General features: G+C 41.4%; 2 protein-coding genes across 15 annotated transcripts in view; both read left to right on the top strand.

The window, feature by feature from the left end:
* LOC100380464 (kinesin light chain 1) overlaps positions 1–4,506 on the top strand; it is a 39,353-nt gene extending 34,847 nt beyond the window's left edge. For 4 of the 11 annotated variants that reach the window (XR_006757129.1, XR_006757126.1, XM_014171030.2 and 1 more), the window contains exons 15-16: positions 1,513–1,579; positions 2,455–4,506. Coding sequence is in view for 4 of the 11 variants with exons in the window: in XM_014171030.2 (XP_014026505.2) it covers positions 1,513–1,579; positions 2,455–2,520 (133 nt within the window). In the remaining 7 variants the exon portion in view is untranslated. Of the gene's footprint in view, positions 1–3; positions 1,580–2,454 lie in introns of all 11 variants that reach the window. The other 7 variants (XR_006757093.1, XR_006757081.1, XR_006757091.1 and 4 more) reach the window with 3 other exon arrangements.
* Positions 4,507–10,691: 6,185 nt separating this feature from the next.
* On the top strand, positions 10,692–17,642 carry LOC106599230 (zinc finger FYVE domain-containing protein 21). Of its 4 annotated transcripts, none has more exons than XM_014190360.2 (8): positions 10,692–10,967; positions 14,156–14,206; positions 14,404–14,572; positions 15,005–15,080; positions 15,272–15,363; positions 15,738–15,791; positions 16,767–16,897; positions 17,045–17,642. In XM_014190360.2, the coding sequence occupies exons 1-8, from the start codon at positions 10,794–10,796 to the stop codon at positions 17,093–17,095; spliced, it is 798 nt and encodes a 265-aa protein (XP_014045835.1). In that variant the 5' UTR covers positions 10,692–10,793; the 3' UTR covers positions 17,096–17,642. The 4 variants fall into 4 exon arrangements, with proteins under 4 accessions (XP_014045835.1, XP_014045843.1, XP_014045852.1 ...); XM_014190368.2 differs by having other exon boundaries at positions 10,693–10,967; positions 17,076–17,637; XM_014190377.2 differs by lacking the exon at positions 15,738–15,791 and having other exon boundaries at positions 10,693–10,967; positions 17,045–17,639.
* The last annotated feature ends 1,215 nt before the right edge of the window (positions 17,643–18,857 follow it).

Raw genomic sequence — 18,857 nt, 5'->3', positions numbered from 1 at the left:
TAGGCAAATTCTGAATTACAATGATGGCCTACCCCAGCTAAACCCTAACCCGGACGATGCTGGGCCAATTGTGCGCCACCCTATGGGACTCCCAATCACGGCCGGTTGTGATACAGCCTGGAATCGAACCCGGGTCTGTAGTGACTCCTCTAGCACTGAGATGCAGTGCCTTAGACCGCTGCGCCACTCGGGAGCCCCAGAAAAGACTAAGCCACCCTGCTCCTGGAGGGATCTCTACTCTGCTATGGGTTAACTCTGGTGTAACTCTGAGGCCTGTTTGGCACAGCTAATGAACCACTGAGCGTTGCACTAACTAACACAGTCAAGAGCCTGTTACTTGTGCATTTTCACTTGCATACACTATGAATGCCACATACTGTGACTGGTACAGACTTTTAGTGGCTCAATGTCACGCTCTAGAAACAGGGTAAATATTCCAGACTACATTGCCTGTGTGGATATGTCCAGTGTAGGAAGTGCTTTGAGCTGACAGGCAGAGCTAGTCGAACTGATTCTGAAACTACAGAGGACTCCGACTCCTAGTGCCTCAGTCAGCAGTGAGATTCTCTATTTTATGTCCTTATAATTTGAATAAAAAGTAACATCTGCTTTAAAAATAATAATAATAGTTTTTCCACAAAAATTGTGAACTAGGCCATTATTACTCCTGTATGAGCGGAGAAAAATACTCACATACGCACAATGCAAAACAACTTCCTGCGGCCATGTGTATACAGAGTACCCTCAATCAGCTGTGAGGGACAATCTGGCCTAGAGACAGGACTAAATAGAGAATGGTTAAGAGCTCTAGATGACCAAACTACTACTAATTGCCTGCTTTGAAATGCCTGCATATGAAAGCCATATTTTATTTTATTTGTTTTCTTTATTTCATCATTTTTAAACCACATTTTCAAAAATCAGTGTTTTTTTTTGCGAACTTATTTTTGTCTGCATGGGCATTTGGTTTTATTTTAATATTCTAATACATCTATCTATCTATGCTGTGTTTTTATTTATGACTAATAAACTTTTCCAAGTGAATGGCTACTGCATGCCTCATCTGTTTGTTGACATTCTGTTTTATGACTCATTTTCCTCTCTTCTGCTCTGTCTATCACTCAGACCATTTTAACGTTCCTAACTCTTTATCAATGACGATTTATCCCCATTATGATGATCTCTCTTATCCAGGAGACAGTAGAGTGCTGTATCAACAGAATTCAATGAATTTGGCGCAGAATACTACTCCCTTTAATCAATTTGTTGTCACACTCTCTTCAACTTTGTGTGTCCTTTAACCCATATGTTATGATTTAGCTCATAGAGATGGCTTTATGTATTTGTGTCGGGGCATTGTCTGGTGAAACTAACCCGTGAGTGAGTCTCATTTTTGTTATTAACCCACATACCATCTCCATGGGCCACATGTCCCTCTCCTCACCCCTGACTCTTGACCCCTCAACCCGGCTCTCACTGACATCTCCTTGCATGCCACTGGTCTGGGTGCAGCATGAAGCGAGCCAGCTCACTGGGTGTTCTAAACGTGGTGGACAAGGCTACCGGAGACCTCTACCAAGTAAGGAGCCTAACTGTCTCTCTCGCTCCATCTTTCACATCACTCAATCTTTCCCCATTTTTTTTCTGGGTCTCTTCTCCCTCACCATCCCCTGTGTTTATCTTCCTCCCTCTTTCTTACACACTACTCTCTGATACTTTATGAAACAACAATTCCCCAATGGTCCTCTTGGTCCTCTTGGTTGTGATCTGTGGTCAAGCTGGCCCTTGCCCCTGTCCACCTGTGCAGTCATCTCAGAAACTGGTCACTAATGTAATGACTAACATGTCTCTCATTGTGTGTGCACTAATCTATAACCCCTTAGTCACAACTCACAGTAATGAATGATGTGCACGGTAGATGTAGGAAATGATACAGTTGATTTATGTGGCTGTAATGAGGAAATGAGATTTAAGGTGAACCAGGTATAGTAGTCTGCAACCAGATGATCAACAGCAACCATTCAAAATTCTACTTGCAACGTTCTACATTAATTGACTCCAATGTTAATCCTTTTATAAACAGACTGCTATCAATTGTTCACCACGATAAATCTGCCTGGATTTATTTGAGAATATGCATCACTGGACCATGGTACCATTCTACATGGTGGGATATTGGTTCTGCCAACCTACCATACGATAAGGGTGTGACTGCAGAATACAGTAGTGCACCAGATTTCAGCATCTCATTTATATTGTATACTACATTCCCCCAAATACTGCAACAGTAATCAATCATGAACTGTCTGTATTCCATATTCAAGCAAAACAGACCTTTTCTCCATGGAAATGTGAAGAATGTTTTGTCTGTGATGTGGACCGTGTACATGAACTGTTTCTCTTTAGTTCTTCAACCTATTCTGAACCCTATGCCCTCTCTGCTGCCTACTCTAGGAGCGAAATAATCATCTGAGAAAGAGTCGTGACCTGAGTGCCAGCCACACTGACCTGGCGCATTGAAGGTCAGAACGTTCCAGTGGAGAGGTGACAGAGGTCATGGGGTCAGTCTCCTGAACAACCCCCTCCCCGTTGTAGGTATACAGCTGGCTACAGTACGTAGGTTTCACAATCTCATTGCACTTTGATCTCATCGCTGGGTTGCTTAGGTGTTTTTATTTGAAATGTTTTCTCTTTTTTTCAATCAATATATATCGAGCAACATGAGATTAGTTATAATGAACGACAAATGTATAACGCTAAGTCAAGTGTAAATGCGTGTGTGTGGATGTAAGTATGCACCTATATTTTCTAGTTAAGTGCTCAAATGAGAGAATGTTCATTTTTGTATTTTCTGTGTGTGTGGTTGCTTTGTCCTACCTTACCTCCACAGATCTAAATCGTAACTTAAATAATTTGGTTATCACTTGAATGGAATATGTGAGCAGTTCAGGAGGTCCCAATAGAGTACTTAACTCTGCTGTCTCACCCCCTTTCATCCAAATTCATGTCCTGTGTGTTCTTATTGAAGTGCTAGCTGTGCTTGTTGTATTAAGTTTTATGTTTTACATTTTGGTTGTGTCAATTAGGGTTTATTTTATTTCCTATGCTGATCTGGGGAATCTTATTTCTTTGTATCAGAGGTCTTGAAACTGATAGCTCTGCTTCTAGTTTCACGATGTTACTGCAATTTAAAGCAACTGCTCAAAATGTATGTGAAGTTATGAGGCAGGATCGTTCTGTTGGCACATTAAGTAGATCTGGTCGATTTCTCAGGATTGTCACAGAACAGAAGATGGCTAGCGAAGCTAGTTTTGATATACACTGACTGTACAAGATATTTAACACAAGAACCTGTTACAATCAAATGCATTTTCCAGTAATAGCAGAAAAATACTGTTACAATCTGGAGTAAAGACATTGTTTACCAATTTGTACCAATCTGTTTCTGTATGTTGAATGATGAATCAAGAGTAAGACTATGTATAAAGAGTGAAATTAAGCTGAAGCACTTGGACTTCATTAGATGAAATATCCAACCAAAAAATTCAACAAATGTTTTTATTGATCCATTATAGGACTTGCTGTCACCCCCACATTTACATTGTTTTACTTTGTTCTCAAAACTTTCAAGTTGACATTTGCTCGTTTCCGAAGCTTGCCTTTTTAGGTCCACAGACATGATCCTACTGACATGGGTTTGGGTTGCTTGTTGGGTGGACTGTTAATGTGGTCTGTTGATGGGGATGTGTGATAGAGTTCTGTTATGTAAGGAAGGTGACTGTTAAATTTGACTTCAGACATCATAGGCCCAGGAACTTCTCCAGTCCCTCACCAGGATGACTTAGAGGGGTGAAACATGACTAATTAGGGTTCAATTGACAAGACCGGTTACACTATCCAAGGAACAGGACCTATTTTATGATAAACAAGCAAGTTGTCATGAGCAGAGTGAACCATGGAGTAGTGAGTAATTTGCAAGTAATCCTATGAGCAGTGGTACAATGGCTGCGTTTACACAGGCAGCCCAATCACATCAGATCTTTTTCAGGGCAGATCCGATTGGTCAAAAGATCAGTAAATAAAACAAATATCAGAATTGGGCTGGCAGTGTAAACGCAGCTTCTGAGTCACTTGAGGTGGTGCACAGAATATTATGGAGAAGGACAACACGCCCTGAACTAGTGAAACACTGCTGGGAAATCTTAATGATGACATCACCCTATTATTTGTGACACAGTCAATGCACCAGCCTCTTTACTGTCCAAGTTAACTTTTTTTTGTTTGGGGTTGGGCTTGAGTGTGTGTTGAGTGTGTGTATGTTTGGGGATGTCCTGGGCTAGACTGGCAATAGGAACACAATTGGTAACTACCCAAACTTCCAGCCCCTCTCCCTTAGGATGACTGCTGTGCTGGCTGGATCCCTTTAGCCTGAACTGTGATGAAGTGTTTGTCCAGAAAAAAAATATTATATGGTATAAATTGTTTGAATAAAACTATACAAATATTTTTCTTAGTCCCTATCATTCTTTGGTCTGATAAATGAGCATGATCACGGAGCAGAGCATGGCAGTGGAGAGGGGAGATGCACACAGTAGAATTATCGTTCTCTCAGCGCCCCCTACTGGATTTTTATTATCTCCAACGACTATGAAATACCCTATCTGTAATCATACAAACACTTCAAAAGTGATCATGTTTTAGGGAATCTAAAATCTTGAATGAGTCTTGAACAAATTGAAAAAATATACAATATTAGAATGCATGTTGAGGGTTTGGGATAAGGTGGCTGGGAGGGCATCAGACACTTCCCTGAAGTATGTGTGGTGCCTCCACTCATCTCACTTCGGTCTTTCGGTGGACCCAAGCTCCCCAAGTAGAGCCCCGCCAGCCACTATACTTACATTTAATTAACAAGGTATTACACACTGACAACAGTATTTAAGCGGCAGTCTCCAATGTAAATTCAGCAAAAAAAGAAATGTCCCTTTTTCAGGACCCATTCTTTCAAAGTTAATTTGTATAAATCCAAATAACTTCACAGATCTTCATTGTAAAGGCTTTAAACACTGTTTCCCATGTTTGTTCAATGAACCATAAGCAATTAATGAACATACAGTCAAGTTAGGGTTAAGACACTAAGAGCTTACAGACAGTAGGCAATTAAGGTCACAGTTATGAAAACTTAGGACACTAAAGAGGCCTTTCTACTGACTCTGAAAAACACCAAAAGAAAGATGCCAAGGGTCCCTGCTCATCTGCGTGAATCTGCCTTGGGCATGCTGCAAAGAGGCATGAGGACTGCAGATGTGGCCAGGGCAATAAATTGCAATGTCTGTACTGTGAGATGCCTAAGACAGAGCTACAGGGAGACAGGACGGACAGCGGATCTTCCTCGCAGTGGCAGACCACGTGTAACAACACCTGCACAGGATCGGTACATCCGAACATCACACCTGCGGGACAGGTACAGGATGGCAACAACAACTGCCCGAGTTACACCAGGAACGCACAATCCCTCCATCAGTGCTCAGACTGTCCGCAATAGGCTGAGAGAGCCTGGACTTAGGGCTTGTAGGCTTGTTGTAAGGCAAGTCCTCACCATACATCACTGGCAACAACGTCGCCTATGGGCACAAACCCACCGTCACTGGACCAGACAGGACTGGCAAAAAGTGCTCTTTACTGACGAGTCGCGGTTTTGTCTCACCAGGGGTGATGGTCAGATTCACGTTTATCGTCGAAGGAATGAGCGTTACACCGAGGCCTGTACTCTGGAGCGGGATCAATTTGGAGGTGGAGGGTCCATCATGGTCTGGGGCGGTGTGTCACAGCATCATCGGACTGAGCTTGTTGTCATTGCAAGAAATCTCAACGCTGTGCGTTACAGGGAAGACATCTTCCCCCCTCATGTGGTACCCTTCCTGCAGGCTCATCTTGACATGACCCTCCAGCATGACAATGCCACCAGCCATACTGCTCGTTCTGTGCGTGATTTCCTGTAAGACCGGAATGTCAGTGTTCTGCCATGGCCAGCGAAGAGTTATGTTCATACAAATATTTACACATGTTAAGTTTGCTGAAAATAAACACAGTTGACAGTGAGGACGTTTTCTTTATTTGCTGAGTTTATTTACAATGTATCTACGATGACATAACCCTCAGACCTTTGGTACATTAGGAGAGGAGTTGGAGCTTAAAAGCCCTAAAAAGGCACAGTGCCTCAAAGTACAAAGAAGAACTTGCTTTATGTTTTTTTTTGTGTCCTCTGTTAATGTTTGCTCAGCCTACTTATTCACACTTTCTATATATGTAATGTATACAATAACTATGTATTTATACTATGACTCCCATATCCATGAGATGCCCACCGCGCTCTTTTGACAGGTCTGATAAACTGTTTTATCTGATTCTTCAAAATGGACGGAACAGACAAGGTTAACTTTGGTTCTAGTTAAGTAAATGCCAACAAATCCAACGTATTACATGGAATGTGCACGGGCTCCATGATGGCAAAAAAAAAAGCACAAGGTTCTTGAATATTTAAAGAGATTGTAAGCAGATGTGGTTTTCCTGCAAGAGGTACATTTTTTTAGATATAATGTTTTAGATAGAATTCAAGCTACAGTATATTATATCAAACCCAGACAGGAACTATTATTTAAGCAGGAGACCTAAATCACACGTTCGGCAACTGACATAGCAATAAAAAAAAGCAAATTTAAGGAGCCTCCAAAGAGGCTGAAAAATGTCATCTCTACAAATAATTTGCAGGACACCTGGAGATTACTATTCCCAACTACAAAAGACTACTCCTTTTTTTAAATGTTTTTTATAAGAAAACCGATTCAATAAGTGATTACATTTTTATTTCCAAAAATGCACTCATCAATATACTGGGTTAAAAAATCCAGGACATAGTAATATCGGATCATTCTCTGGTATCATGCTTAATTACAGCAACAGAAAATACACTTACTGACAGAATATGGAGAATGAACAGAGCGCATCTTCAAGATCAGACATTTATTAAATAAGTGAACGAAAAAATAAAGACCTTTACCATTACAAATGTAGACATAGAGGACAGACATCATTTGGGATGCTTTTAATAAGGCATACATTAGGGGAATGATAATCTCATACTCCGCAAAAGTTTAATCCGAGTTAGAAATTGTAATTAAAGAAAAACAAATCACTATCTTAGAAAAAAAACCTAATTATTTACAAGGTAGAAGAAAAAACAATGTCTGAACTTAAGCAGGAATATGATAGTTTACTTTTGAAGAGAGCCAACCGCTACAGGTTAAACTCAAATAAAGCATACTATTTAATGTCAAATAAACCTGGTAAACACCTAGCAGCCCTTACAAAATGAATACACGATAAACTAGTTATCAATTGAAAAGATAAGAATACAAATGCTTTAATTAGAAACAACAACGCTATTAATAAAATTCTTAAAAGCCTTTATGAAAATCAATATAAATCAGAATTAAACAACCGTTGGACTGATCCTACAGCCTTCTTAGACTCATTAACCCTGAAGCAACTATCAGCAGACAAAAAATAATCACAAAAATAGAAATAGATCACTCGAAAATAAATATTAGAGACCGTTAAAACATTCACCGAGAGAAAAGCACCAGGTATGGACAGCTTTCCCATAGAATTTGATTTAACAGTCTGGGACAAAGTAGAGCCCCTATACTCAAATGACAACACACATGTCACTAAATTCAGTGCTTCTGAGTTCCATGTATCAAACAGTTATATTAAAACCATGAAAATCTGGAGAGTCTCCTGCAGATTACAGACCCATAACTTTCATAAATTGACAAAATAATAACAAAACTCATAAGCAACAGAATAGCAAAAGTCTTACTAGAGTTGATATACACTGCTCAAAAAAATAAAGGGAGCACTTAATCAACGCAATGTAACTCCAAGTCAATCACACTTCTGTGAAATCAAACTGTCCACTTAGGAAGCAACACTGATTGACAAATTTCACATGCTGTTGTGCAAATGGAATAGACAACAGGTGGAAATTATAGGCAATTAGCAAGACACCCCCAATAAAGGAGTGGTTCTGCAGGTGGGGACCACAGACCACTTCTCAGTTCCTATGCTTCCTGGCTGATGTTTTGGTCACTTTTGAATGCTGGCGGTGTTTTCACTCTAGTGGTAGCATGAGACGGAGTCTACAACCCACACAAGTGGCTCAGGTAGTGCAGCTCATCCAGGATGGCACATCAATGCGAGCTGTGGCAAGAAGGTTTGCTGTGTCTGTCAGCGTAGTGTCCAGAGCATGGAGGCGCTACCAGGAGACAGGCCAGTACATCAGGAGATGTGGAGGAGGCCGTAGGAGGGCAACAACCCAGCAGCAGGACCGCTACCTCCGCCTTTGTGCAAGGAAGAGCAGTAGAAGCACTGCCAGAGCCCTGCAAAATGACCTCCAGCAGGCCACAAATGTGCATGTGTCTGCTCAAACGGTCAGAAACAGACTCCATGAGGGTGGTATGAGGGCCCGACGTCCACAGGTGGGGGTTGTGCTCACAGCCCAACACCGTGCAGGACGTTTGGCATTTGCCAGAGAACACCAAGATTGGCAAATTCGCCACTGGCGCCCTGTGCTCTTCACAGATGAAAGCAGGTTCACACTGAGCACATGTGACAGACGTGACAGAGTCTGGAGACGCCGTGGAGAACGTTCTGCTGCCTGCAACATCCTCCAGCATGACCGGTTTGGCGGTGGGTCAGTCATGGTGTGGGGTGGCATTTCTTTGGGGGGCCGCACAGCCCTCCATGTGCTCGCCAGAGGTAGCCTGACTGCCATTAGGTACCGAGATGAGATCCTCAGACCCCTTGTGAGACCATATGCTGGTGCGGTTGGCCCTGGGTTCCTCCTAATGCAAGACAATGCTAGACCTCATGTGGCTGGAGTGTGTCAGCAGTTCCTGCAAGAGGAAGGCATTGATGCTATGGACTGGCCCGCCCGTTCCCCAGACCTGAATTCAATTCCGCACATCTGGGACATCATGTCTCGCTCCATCCACCAACGCCACGTTGCACCACAGACTGTCCAGGAGTTGGTGGATGCTTGAGTGCAGGTCTGGGAGGAGATCCCTAGAGGAGACCATCCGCCACCTCATCAGGAGCATGCCCAGGCGTTGTAGGGAGGTCATACAGGCACGTGGAGGCCACACACACTACTGAGCCTCATTTTGACTTGTTTTAAGGACATTACATCAAAGTTGGATCAGCCTGTAGTGTGGTTTTCCACTTTAATTTTGAGTGTGACTCCAAATCCAGACCTCCATGGGTTGATAAATTGGATTTCCATTGATTATTTTTGTGTGATTTTGTTGTCAGCACATTCAATTATGTAAAGAAAAAAGTATTTAATAAGATTATTTATTTCATTCAGATGTAGGATGTGTTGTTTAAGTGTTCCCTTTATTTTTTTGAGCAGTATATATTAATCAAACAGGATTTATTAAAAATAGGCACTTACAAATACAAGAACATGTTTCAGTATAATAAAATATGCTAAAAAACAAGATATAGACTTATCAGTAATGGCTGTTAATGCCGAAAAGGCTTTTGACTGTCTTGAATGGCCTTTTCTATTCAAAACTTTGGAAGCCTTTAACTTTCCAACTGAAATAATACATTTTATATACAAATATTATAGAAATATCGTAAAGCAAAAATATACACAAATAATAAAGTATCTGATTAAAAAAAGGGGCACGAGACTGGGATGTCCTCTCTCCCCCCTCCTTGTTTGCACTGGCATTTTAACTGCTTGCAGAAATAATTAGACAGGACCCAAACGTAACAGGTATCAGTATTGGTAAACATAAATATAAATTAAACTTATTTGCCGACAATCTTCTGATATAACTGACTAATTTTGAAAACTCAATGCACCTTTTAAAAAATATTTTCGGTATACTCTAAAATCTCAGGATATAAAATTAGCGTGGGAAAAAACTGAAATAATGGCAATAGGGGGGAAAAAATCATGATCTACAGCAATCCCTTAAGTGCACCACAAAAAGTATGAAATACTTAGGATGTTTAGTAAGTGACGACAACAAACCACATATATATAAATGTAACTTTATCCCATTAATCAACAACATGAAATCAGATCTAATTAAATGGAACAATCTTCCCATAAATCTTACTGGTAGAGTATACATCTTTAGAATGTCATGGCTCCCAAAGTTGTTATATTTATTTTCGGTAACACCGATTACCCCAACATTCTTTAAAAAAGCATACTCGGCCCTAACAGACTATATGGCCAAATAAAAATCTGAAAAAAAGTCAAGTTTTACATATCAACTCGCCGCCCATTCCCAGAATCTTTTCACATGTCTGTTTTCAACGGATGGAGCTAAGAACAATAACATATTAATCGTTAGATTCTAGAAGAATACCCAAAAACCACACCCCATGGAACAATCCTTGCATAGTTTTTCCGAATTCACCGATTGGCCCACATGGAAAACTACAGGCATAGAAACCGTAAATTGCTTTTTATTTATTGGTCGTATGTCTTATAAATCAAAATAGCATGTAGGATTTTCTATTGCAAAGAAATTGTTGAATAAGCAAAAAACATGACTTTTTTGACTGGCACAGCCAATGGGTGGCGTCATACAACCAAAACAACATCACTTTGCGTTTGCTCCAGTTCATCACATGACATCAGTGATTATACTCCACGTATTTATATTGGATAACGGCTATGTCAATCAATTAAATAGGTGTGTCTTTGGTGTATGGGCGGATTTTTTTATTTTATTTTTATAATTGCTGGTTGTGGAAAAATGTCTTCAGTGCCTGATGGCAAGAAATTGGTTCGAAGCCCAAGTGGACTTCGAATGGTCCCGGAGAATGGAGCGTTTAACAGCCCTTTTTCGTTAGATGAACCTCAGTGGGTCCCGGACAAAGAGGTAAGTGACTATTGGGTCTGAAATAACAAGAGGGCAACGCCGTTCAGACAAACGGACTTGGCCCCTGAACTGGGCGTTGCATACTTGCTGCTGCTGGCCACTGTCAGTACAGTAGGGTCAAATATTTGTATAACTAGCTAACCTAAGTTAGTAGACATTGTTCTATCTGATAGGGTTGTCACTAGCTAGTTACCACAGTCACAATTGTCTATTGTAAAAAAAAATAATGTAAACACATTTGTTTAGGCATAAGGATAACGTTAGCAGTGTGGTTAGGGTTAGGTTAAAATCTAATTTTAAAAAGAGAATTGTAGAAATAGGCAGGGGTTCGTTTTAACAGTACTCTGCAGTTTGCTAACTGTAAATCCCAAGAGCTACCGGTAGCTAGCCGCAGTTGTTAACGTTCTAAAGTAGGCAACATGGAGCCATCGCTAACGTTACAGTAGCTAACGTTAGCTAGCTAACAGTATTTTGCAACTCCAACAGGGTCTACCAAAATACAGAACAAAAGCTGCCACCTGCCTCGGCAAGTAATTGCTGTTCATTGCTGTTCATATGACGGCAAGTTAGCTTAAAACCTTATTTCTCTGCGAGATGTACACATGCCAGTGGTCCATGATCATGGGTCTACATTTGAAAGCACTGTTTTGCTGTCAGTGATGCTGCCCTGGACTACAAGAGAATGTCAAAGAAAGGGAACAATGGAGGGTGTGAGTGAATGAATGTGGGGGATGGGCATGGGACATGGCTGTGTGATGGACTACAGTAATCCTTCCCAGCAGCTTCACACCTCACTGCCTCTCCACCTATGTGTGTTTGAATGGTCACAGCTTTAAAATGTGGTGGTATTAAAGTAGCTATTACATTTCTATGAAATATGATCGATAATTAACAACAATTACATTTTTTTCCCCTTCCAAATAATGGTAATTAACTATGTTGAATAGTAATGGGGGAAAAATCAATAGTTACATATCGGGATTATTTTAGTCAAAATGATTTGATGTATAGTCAATAACAATTATTTTTGTGCTAGTTAGCTGTATCTGCACCAAAACTCCAGTATTTTACCTTCATAGCATGTTCTCCATCTTTTTAAATAGAGAGACAATTACTTTTCAACACTTATTTCCATGACATCAAAACTTGTTTTCGCATGGAATATGGTGAGCAATATGTTTGGAACATTGAATTGCAATAAAATCACAGTATCGAGTTAGGGATGCACCATTGTGACATTTTTGTCCGATTCTGGTATTTTCCTTGACAAAAAAAATGATACCGATATTTAAAATTTCAGCAGCCTTTTAAGCATTATAGTACAGTTAAATTGTTAACACAGGTGTCACTACAGTCCCTGGTTTGAATCCAGGCTGTATCACATCCAGCTGTGATTGTGAATCCCATAGGGCGGCGCACAATTGGCCCAGCGTCGTCCAGGGTAGGCCGTCATTGTAAATAAGAATTTGTTTTTAACTGACTTGCCTAGTTAAATAAAGGTTACACACACACACACCACTGACCAAAAAGTTATTTTGTTGGCATTTCCGCATGTCCCCATTACCAGTAAATCATAATCAAAACCTATTTCTTTCACTTGCTGTGTTTCGTTGTTCAATTGTTCAGTCTCAACCAGGATTTCATCATACATGTTAAGCAGTGAAGTTTCGGCTGTCTGTCCGTGGCCTCTCTTCTTCTGTGTGTTTTTCTTCGGTTCGTTTCCATCTTGTCCAGCTGTGTATGTAACATTTCACGTAAAACCTGTTTCTTGTCTGTATCGAAGTAGCTGCCCTTGTACCTAGCATCGAGCATGGTGGCGACACCGTAAAGAGGCTCGGCGAGAATGGCACCGACTCGCTTGTTCACAGCCTCAAGTACTTTTGTAAGTTTTAACCCCACAGTCTGTCGGCAGTTTTGTTGAGCAGGCCTTTCAATGCCATGACAGAGGGTATCGTGTCTGCTGCAGACACAGTTGAGCTTATTTCTCAAGTCAGTTGTTCAAATGGCGCTAGGAGTGTGTTCATGTTTCCAAGTTTCAAACATGTTCTCAAATGCCATTGAAATGGCAGCAGCGGTATGAGAACCAGCACATTCTTGAACATGCAATATGGCTTTCCTCTGTACGAAATCCTCGTCGACCCACTGTGCTGTCAGACTCCGCATGCTCATGGGGCTGAGATCGCTGGTCCAAATGTCAGTCGTGAAGCCAATACCAGTGATGCCCATAACAAGTAGCTCGTAGATGTGCATTATAACAATACTGTGTAACTCCGGTAGGGAAACATCTGAAAAATAGTGCCAACTTGGTAGTGTGTACCGGGGCTCGACCAGTCGACGAAAGCCAACATCATCCACGACAGATCGGTTGATTGTCAAGGGCAATGAATTCCATTATCTTGGCGTTAATAGATTTCGCCTTTCAGTTGTCTCGCTGAAATTTTCTTAGTCTTATATATAACTGCTCGACTTGAACTTGTTTAGTTGTTGGAAGTGTGCACTTAGTATTTTTCTGCTTTTGTTCTGTTGCTCTATTTTTCGTGGCGTCATTACGTCATCTACTTACGTTATATATGCACGTCAGCGTTGACATCGGTTTTGCACATCGGCGTTAAACTAGACATCGGGCCGATGTTGGCATTTTTAGCTAATATCGTCCGATTCCGATATGCTCACCGATGTATCATGCATCCCTATATCGAATCGCAATAACTTATCGGGAGGTCCCTGGCAATTCCCAGCCCTAATGTTAAAAAGCAGCTTTTCTGAGTTGGAATAGTGTGGGCATACACGTCATGAAAAATATTAATGTAAGTAGACCGATGATTGGCCAGCTCGTCCTGAGGAAATGGCAAGCATTTTTTTAAACATCTGTTTGAGATACATGTTTGAGTTGGGGTTTTTCTCTCCAATTTCTGCTTTGGCCACATGAGTATAGGATGAGTCAACCACATTTATTTGGGTATGAGTTAACAGAATGAACTTTTTTTTAAAGTGATATTTTCATTGGACAGTTACTTTAAAACAGTCAGTGTTACCTTACAGTCTGGGATTATGCTACTGTGAAGTTTGTGATGATCGTGTTATTGGAAGGGAGAGGTCTTTTGGTAATCCATTTAAACTGTGAGGTTGTTGTCAATGTTTGAACTTGAGTTAACCAACTGTTGGCTAATGTCCTGTTCCTCTTACAGTGCCCAAGCTGTATGCAGTGCACCAAAAAATTTGACTTCCTTACAAGAAAGGTTTGACTTGCTTTACTATGATCCCATAATATATCAGATAAATTACAAGTTATAGGCCTAGGCTTTACCTGACTGTGGACCCAAAATGTTTTTGTAGCCCTTAAATGCTTTTGCACAGTTAAGGTCTCTGGAATGTGTGGGACTGTGCATTCCTTCTTTACCCTCTGCATTCCTTCCCCTGTTCTGTTGGTGTTCAGCACCACTGCCGGCGGTGTGGCCGGTGTTTCTGTGATAAGTGCTGCAGTAAGAAGGTGACTCTTCCCCGGATGTGCTTCGTTGACCCGGTCCGGCAGTGTGGGGAGTGCAGCCGGGTCTCCCAGAAGGAAATGGAGTTCTATGACAAACAGCTTAAAGTGCTTATGGGAGGTGAGTTTAAAGGGATGAATCAATCGTGTCAGGAGGACACCCAAACACACAGCCCTGTCTATGTTAACAGCTGTGTGTACAGGGCGGTTAGTGAGCAGGGCTAGGCCAGTGTGGTTCTAAATAGACTCCTCCAAACTGCATCACTCAGCCAGGCCCGTAATGAAAAATCCATTAGCAGCATGATGAGATCCAGGGCAAGGGCTGGTTGCAGTGGCAGGGACATACTGTGGGGAGGGGAAACTGGAGACAAAGCCTTGTAGCATGTTGGACTAATGGGGTCGTGTTAGCATGGTCAATCAATGCTGTATTCTTAGTATAACAACACCAGTGGACTGGGAGGTATCTACAGTTTGATTGGATTCTTAGTGATTTTTGATTGGCATGCTTTTTTGATTTGACTCATTGGTAACATTACTACTTTGTCAAACTCAGGTGGTACATTTATTGTCACTTTGGGCACCTCCGAGAAGTCTGAGACCATGATGTGTCGTCTCTCCAACAACCACAGGTATCGTGAGTGTTTTATATTTCACACAGGCACACAGGAAAAGTATCTAGAATGGAGTTATTTAGGTTAATGCTGAAAGTACATGCTTTGATAGAACCACTAGAAAAATACACATTTTTCACCTGAAAGACTTTCAGTAGATCACTTTCTCACAACTCCTCTCTTGCTCTTTTATTTCTCCCTCTCCTCAGGTATCTCTTCTTAGATGGGGAGAGCCATTTTGAGGTGGAGCTGTCTCGGATCTCCAGTATGCAGGTGTTGACAGAGGAGTCCACCCCCGAAGGTAAGGCTCTGGATCAGATGTCCTCTGGTTGTTAACACAGCCTGGCTTTATCTCCCTCAGTACGAGAGTACAGCAGTGATACAGTGAAGCTTGTTGAAAGCGTATTGATCAAGAGACATTATGGCTTCCTGTGGGTGGAGGAACTAGCTCTCTCCTCTTTATGACCAGAAGTGTAATCATAAATCCACAGTAAAATTCTGATTACTTTGTCTCTTCATTGTATTGATTTGAAACCCCATAACTGATACAACAACATGGTAAGTACAGTAAGTTGGTGGTGGTACCTGACTGTTTCCTCTCTGCTATATTATTAACACTCTCTCCCTCTCTCACCCTGCCTCTGGGCGGCCTGGCCCTTCTGCTTTTGGCCTTAGAGAATGACATTCACACTTACACCAGTCTGCTGGACAGTCAGTATATCTCTGAAGGTTAGCACTGTTATATTCCCTTGCCCCGCACTCTCCCTTATTCCTCCCCATCTTATCTTCATCTGCCTGCAGAGTTTGTGGCCCTGCTTTTGATAAGGATGCCTTTGCCATCATTGTACATGCATTTGATAGTGGTAGAACAAAGGCAAGATCCTTAAAATCCTTGTTGTATGCATGCTTCCATGGGGGGGTATTATGTGTGTGATTATGCACCCAGAGTGAGTCTCATTGCCCCTCTGCCTGTGACCAGGATCATGTTCATTAGGGCACACCATAGCAAATGTACATTGAGTGTACAAAACATTAGGAACATCTTTCTAATATTGAGTTGCACCGCCTTTTGCCCTTATCAGTCTCAATTCATCGGAGGATGGACTCTACAAAGTGTTGAAAGCATTCCAATGCCTCCCACATTTGTGTGAAGTTGGCTGGATGTCCTTTGGGTGGACCAGTCTTGATACACATGGGAAACTGTTTAGTGTGAAAAACCCAGCAGCGTTGCAGTTCTTGAGACTCAAACCAGCGTGCCTGGCACCTAATACCATACCCTGTTCAAAGGCACTTAAATATTTTATCTTGCCCATTCACCCTCTGAATGGCACACATACACAATCCATGTCTCAAAGGTTAATAAAGCACAACTTTTTAAGCTGTTTCCTCCCCTTCGTACACTGATTTGAATGTAGATTTTAACAAGCGACATCAATAAGGGATCATAACTTTCACCTGGTCAGTCTGTCATGGAAAGAGCAGGTGTATCTAATGTTTTGTACACTTGCTGTAAGTTCATTTTATTAAGTCTATTGCTAGGTTTCTTTATCAGTTTGCTTGTTATTATGTACGTTTCACGCAAAGTTCATTAGTTTGAACATCCGGTAGCTGTTTTAGTTTCAAAGTCTGAGCTAAAGCCTTGAGTCTATACAAGTATAGTGAGTGTGTTACTCAACCTTGCCTAACTTTGTGTTTTGTATCCAGGCGGAAACTGCAGGGCCAGTGGCATGTTGCTCCACTACAAACCAATGGGCTCTCAGGATCCCAAGCAGCTACGCATGGAGGCAGCAGAGGACAAGAAAACCGCCTCCTCTTGGCTTGCTGCCATGCACAAGGTACACCACCATAACAGTCTGGCTTGTGTTTTTAATAGGAATGTTATATTTTACTTAAAATGTTACTGGAATGTATGTTGTGATATCCAAGCTTCAGACCCACCATTGCGTACTGTGTGTATATGGCTGAATAGTTATTTTGTATAGCTCTGCTTGTACTACATCTGTTCCCTAACAGGGTGCCAAACTGCTGTATGAAGCTCGGGACCAGTGACTGGGTTAAATGCGGAAGACACATTTCAGTTGAATGTATTCAGTTGTACAACTGACTAGGTATCCCCCTTTTCGCTTTCATTGCTAAGATGACTAGAGTGGGATGGCACAGACCAAGTGTTTTCCTTCCTACCCTTAAGTCTCACATTCTCTAAATGCCGACAGGCATTTTAACCACACTTCACTTGAACTATTTGGCCAATAAACCATCCTAATGCTGCTATCTATGTAATGCTATAATAGACATAAGACACTTGGCATAACCCTTTCCCTTCACCACCATTAATGTGACAAATTACCTTGAAAGCATTATGTAGGGTCTGACACATAGTTCAAGTGAAGTTTCTTTATATATTCTGTCTATGCTCTGCTTTCAGTGCTGACAGATTATTCACTGATTCTAGTGAAATACACTACTGGTCAAAAGTTTTAGAACACCTACTCATTCAAGTGTTTTTCTTTATTTTTACTATTTTCTACATTGTAGAATAATAGTGAAGACAAACTATGAAGTAACACCTATGGAATCATGTAGTAACCAAAAAAAGTGTTAAACAAATCAAAATGTATTTTATGAAATTCTTCAAATAGCCACCCCTTTGCCTTGATGGCTTTGCACACTCTTGGCATTCTCTCAACCAGCTTCACCTGGAATGCTTTTAGAACAGTCTTGAAGGAGTTCCTACATATGCGGAGCACCTGTTGGCTGCTTTTCCTTCACTCTGCAGTTCGATTCATCCCAAACCATCTCAATTTGGTTGAGATCGGGGAATTGTGGAGGCCAGGTCATCTGATGCAGCACTCCATCACTCTCCTTCTTGATAAAATATCCCTTACACAGCCTGGAGGTGTGTTGGGTCATTGTCCTGTTGAAAAACAAATGATAGTCCCACTAAGCCCAAACCAGATGGGATGGCGTATCGCTGCAGAATGCTGTGGTAGCCATGCTGGTTAAGTATACCTTTAACTCTAAATAAATCAGACAGTGTCACCAGCAAAGCACCCCCACACTATAACACCACCTCCATGTTTTACGGTGGGAAATACACATGCGGTGTGGGTAAACGGATGATCTCCGCATCTCACAAAGACATGGCGGTTTGAACCAAAAATCTCCAATTTGGACTCCAGACCAAAGGACAGATTTCCACTGGTCTAATGTCCATTGCTCGTTTCTTGGCCCAAGCAAGTCTCTTCTTATTGGTAGTGGTTTCTTGGCAGCAATTTGACCATGAAGGCCTGTTTCACACAGTCTCCTCTGAAGAGTTGATGTTGAGATGTGTCTGTTACTTGAACTCAAGCATTTATTTGGGCTGCAATTTCTGAAGCTGGTAACTCTAATGAACTTATCCTCTGCGGCAGAGGTAACTTTGGGTCTTCCATTCTTGTGGCGGTCCTCATGCGAGCCAGTTTCATCATAGCGCTTGATGGTTTTTGCGACTGCACTTGAAGAAACTTTCAAAGTTCTTGAATTTTTCCGGATTGACTGACCTGTCTTAAAGTAATGATGGACTGTTGTTTCTCTAAGCTTATTTGAGCTGTTCTTGCCATAATATGAACTTGGTCTTTTACCAAATAGGGCTATCTTCTGTATACCCCACCACCTTATCATAAAACAACTGATTGGCTCAAACGCATTAAGAAGGAAAGAAATTCCACAAATTAACTTTTAACAAAGGCACACCTGTTAATTGAAATGTATTCCAGGTGACTACCTCATGAATCTGTTCGAGAGAATGCCAAGAGT

Source organism: Salmo salar, chromosome ssa01, assembly GCF_905237065.1.
Source record: "Salmo salar chromosome ssa01, Ssal_v3.1, whole genome shotgun sequence".
Taxonomy (NCBI): Eukaryota; Metazoa; Chordata; class Actinopteri; order Salmoniformes; family Salmonidae; genus Salmo; species Salmo salar.
The sequence above is the reverse complement of the archived record's forward strand: the minus strand, read 5'-3'. Positions and strand labels throughout refer to the sequence as shown.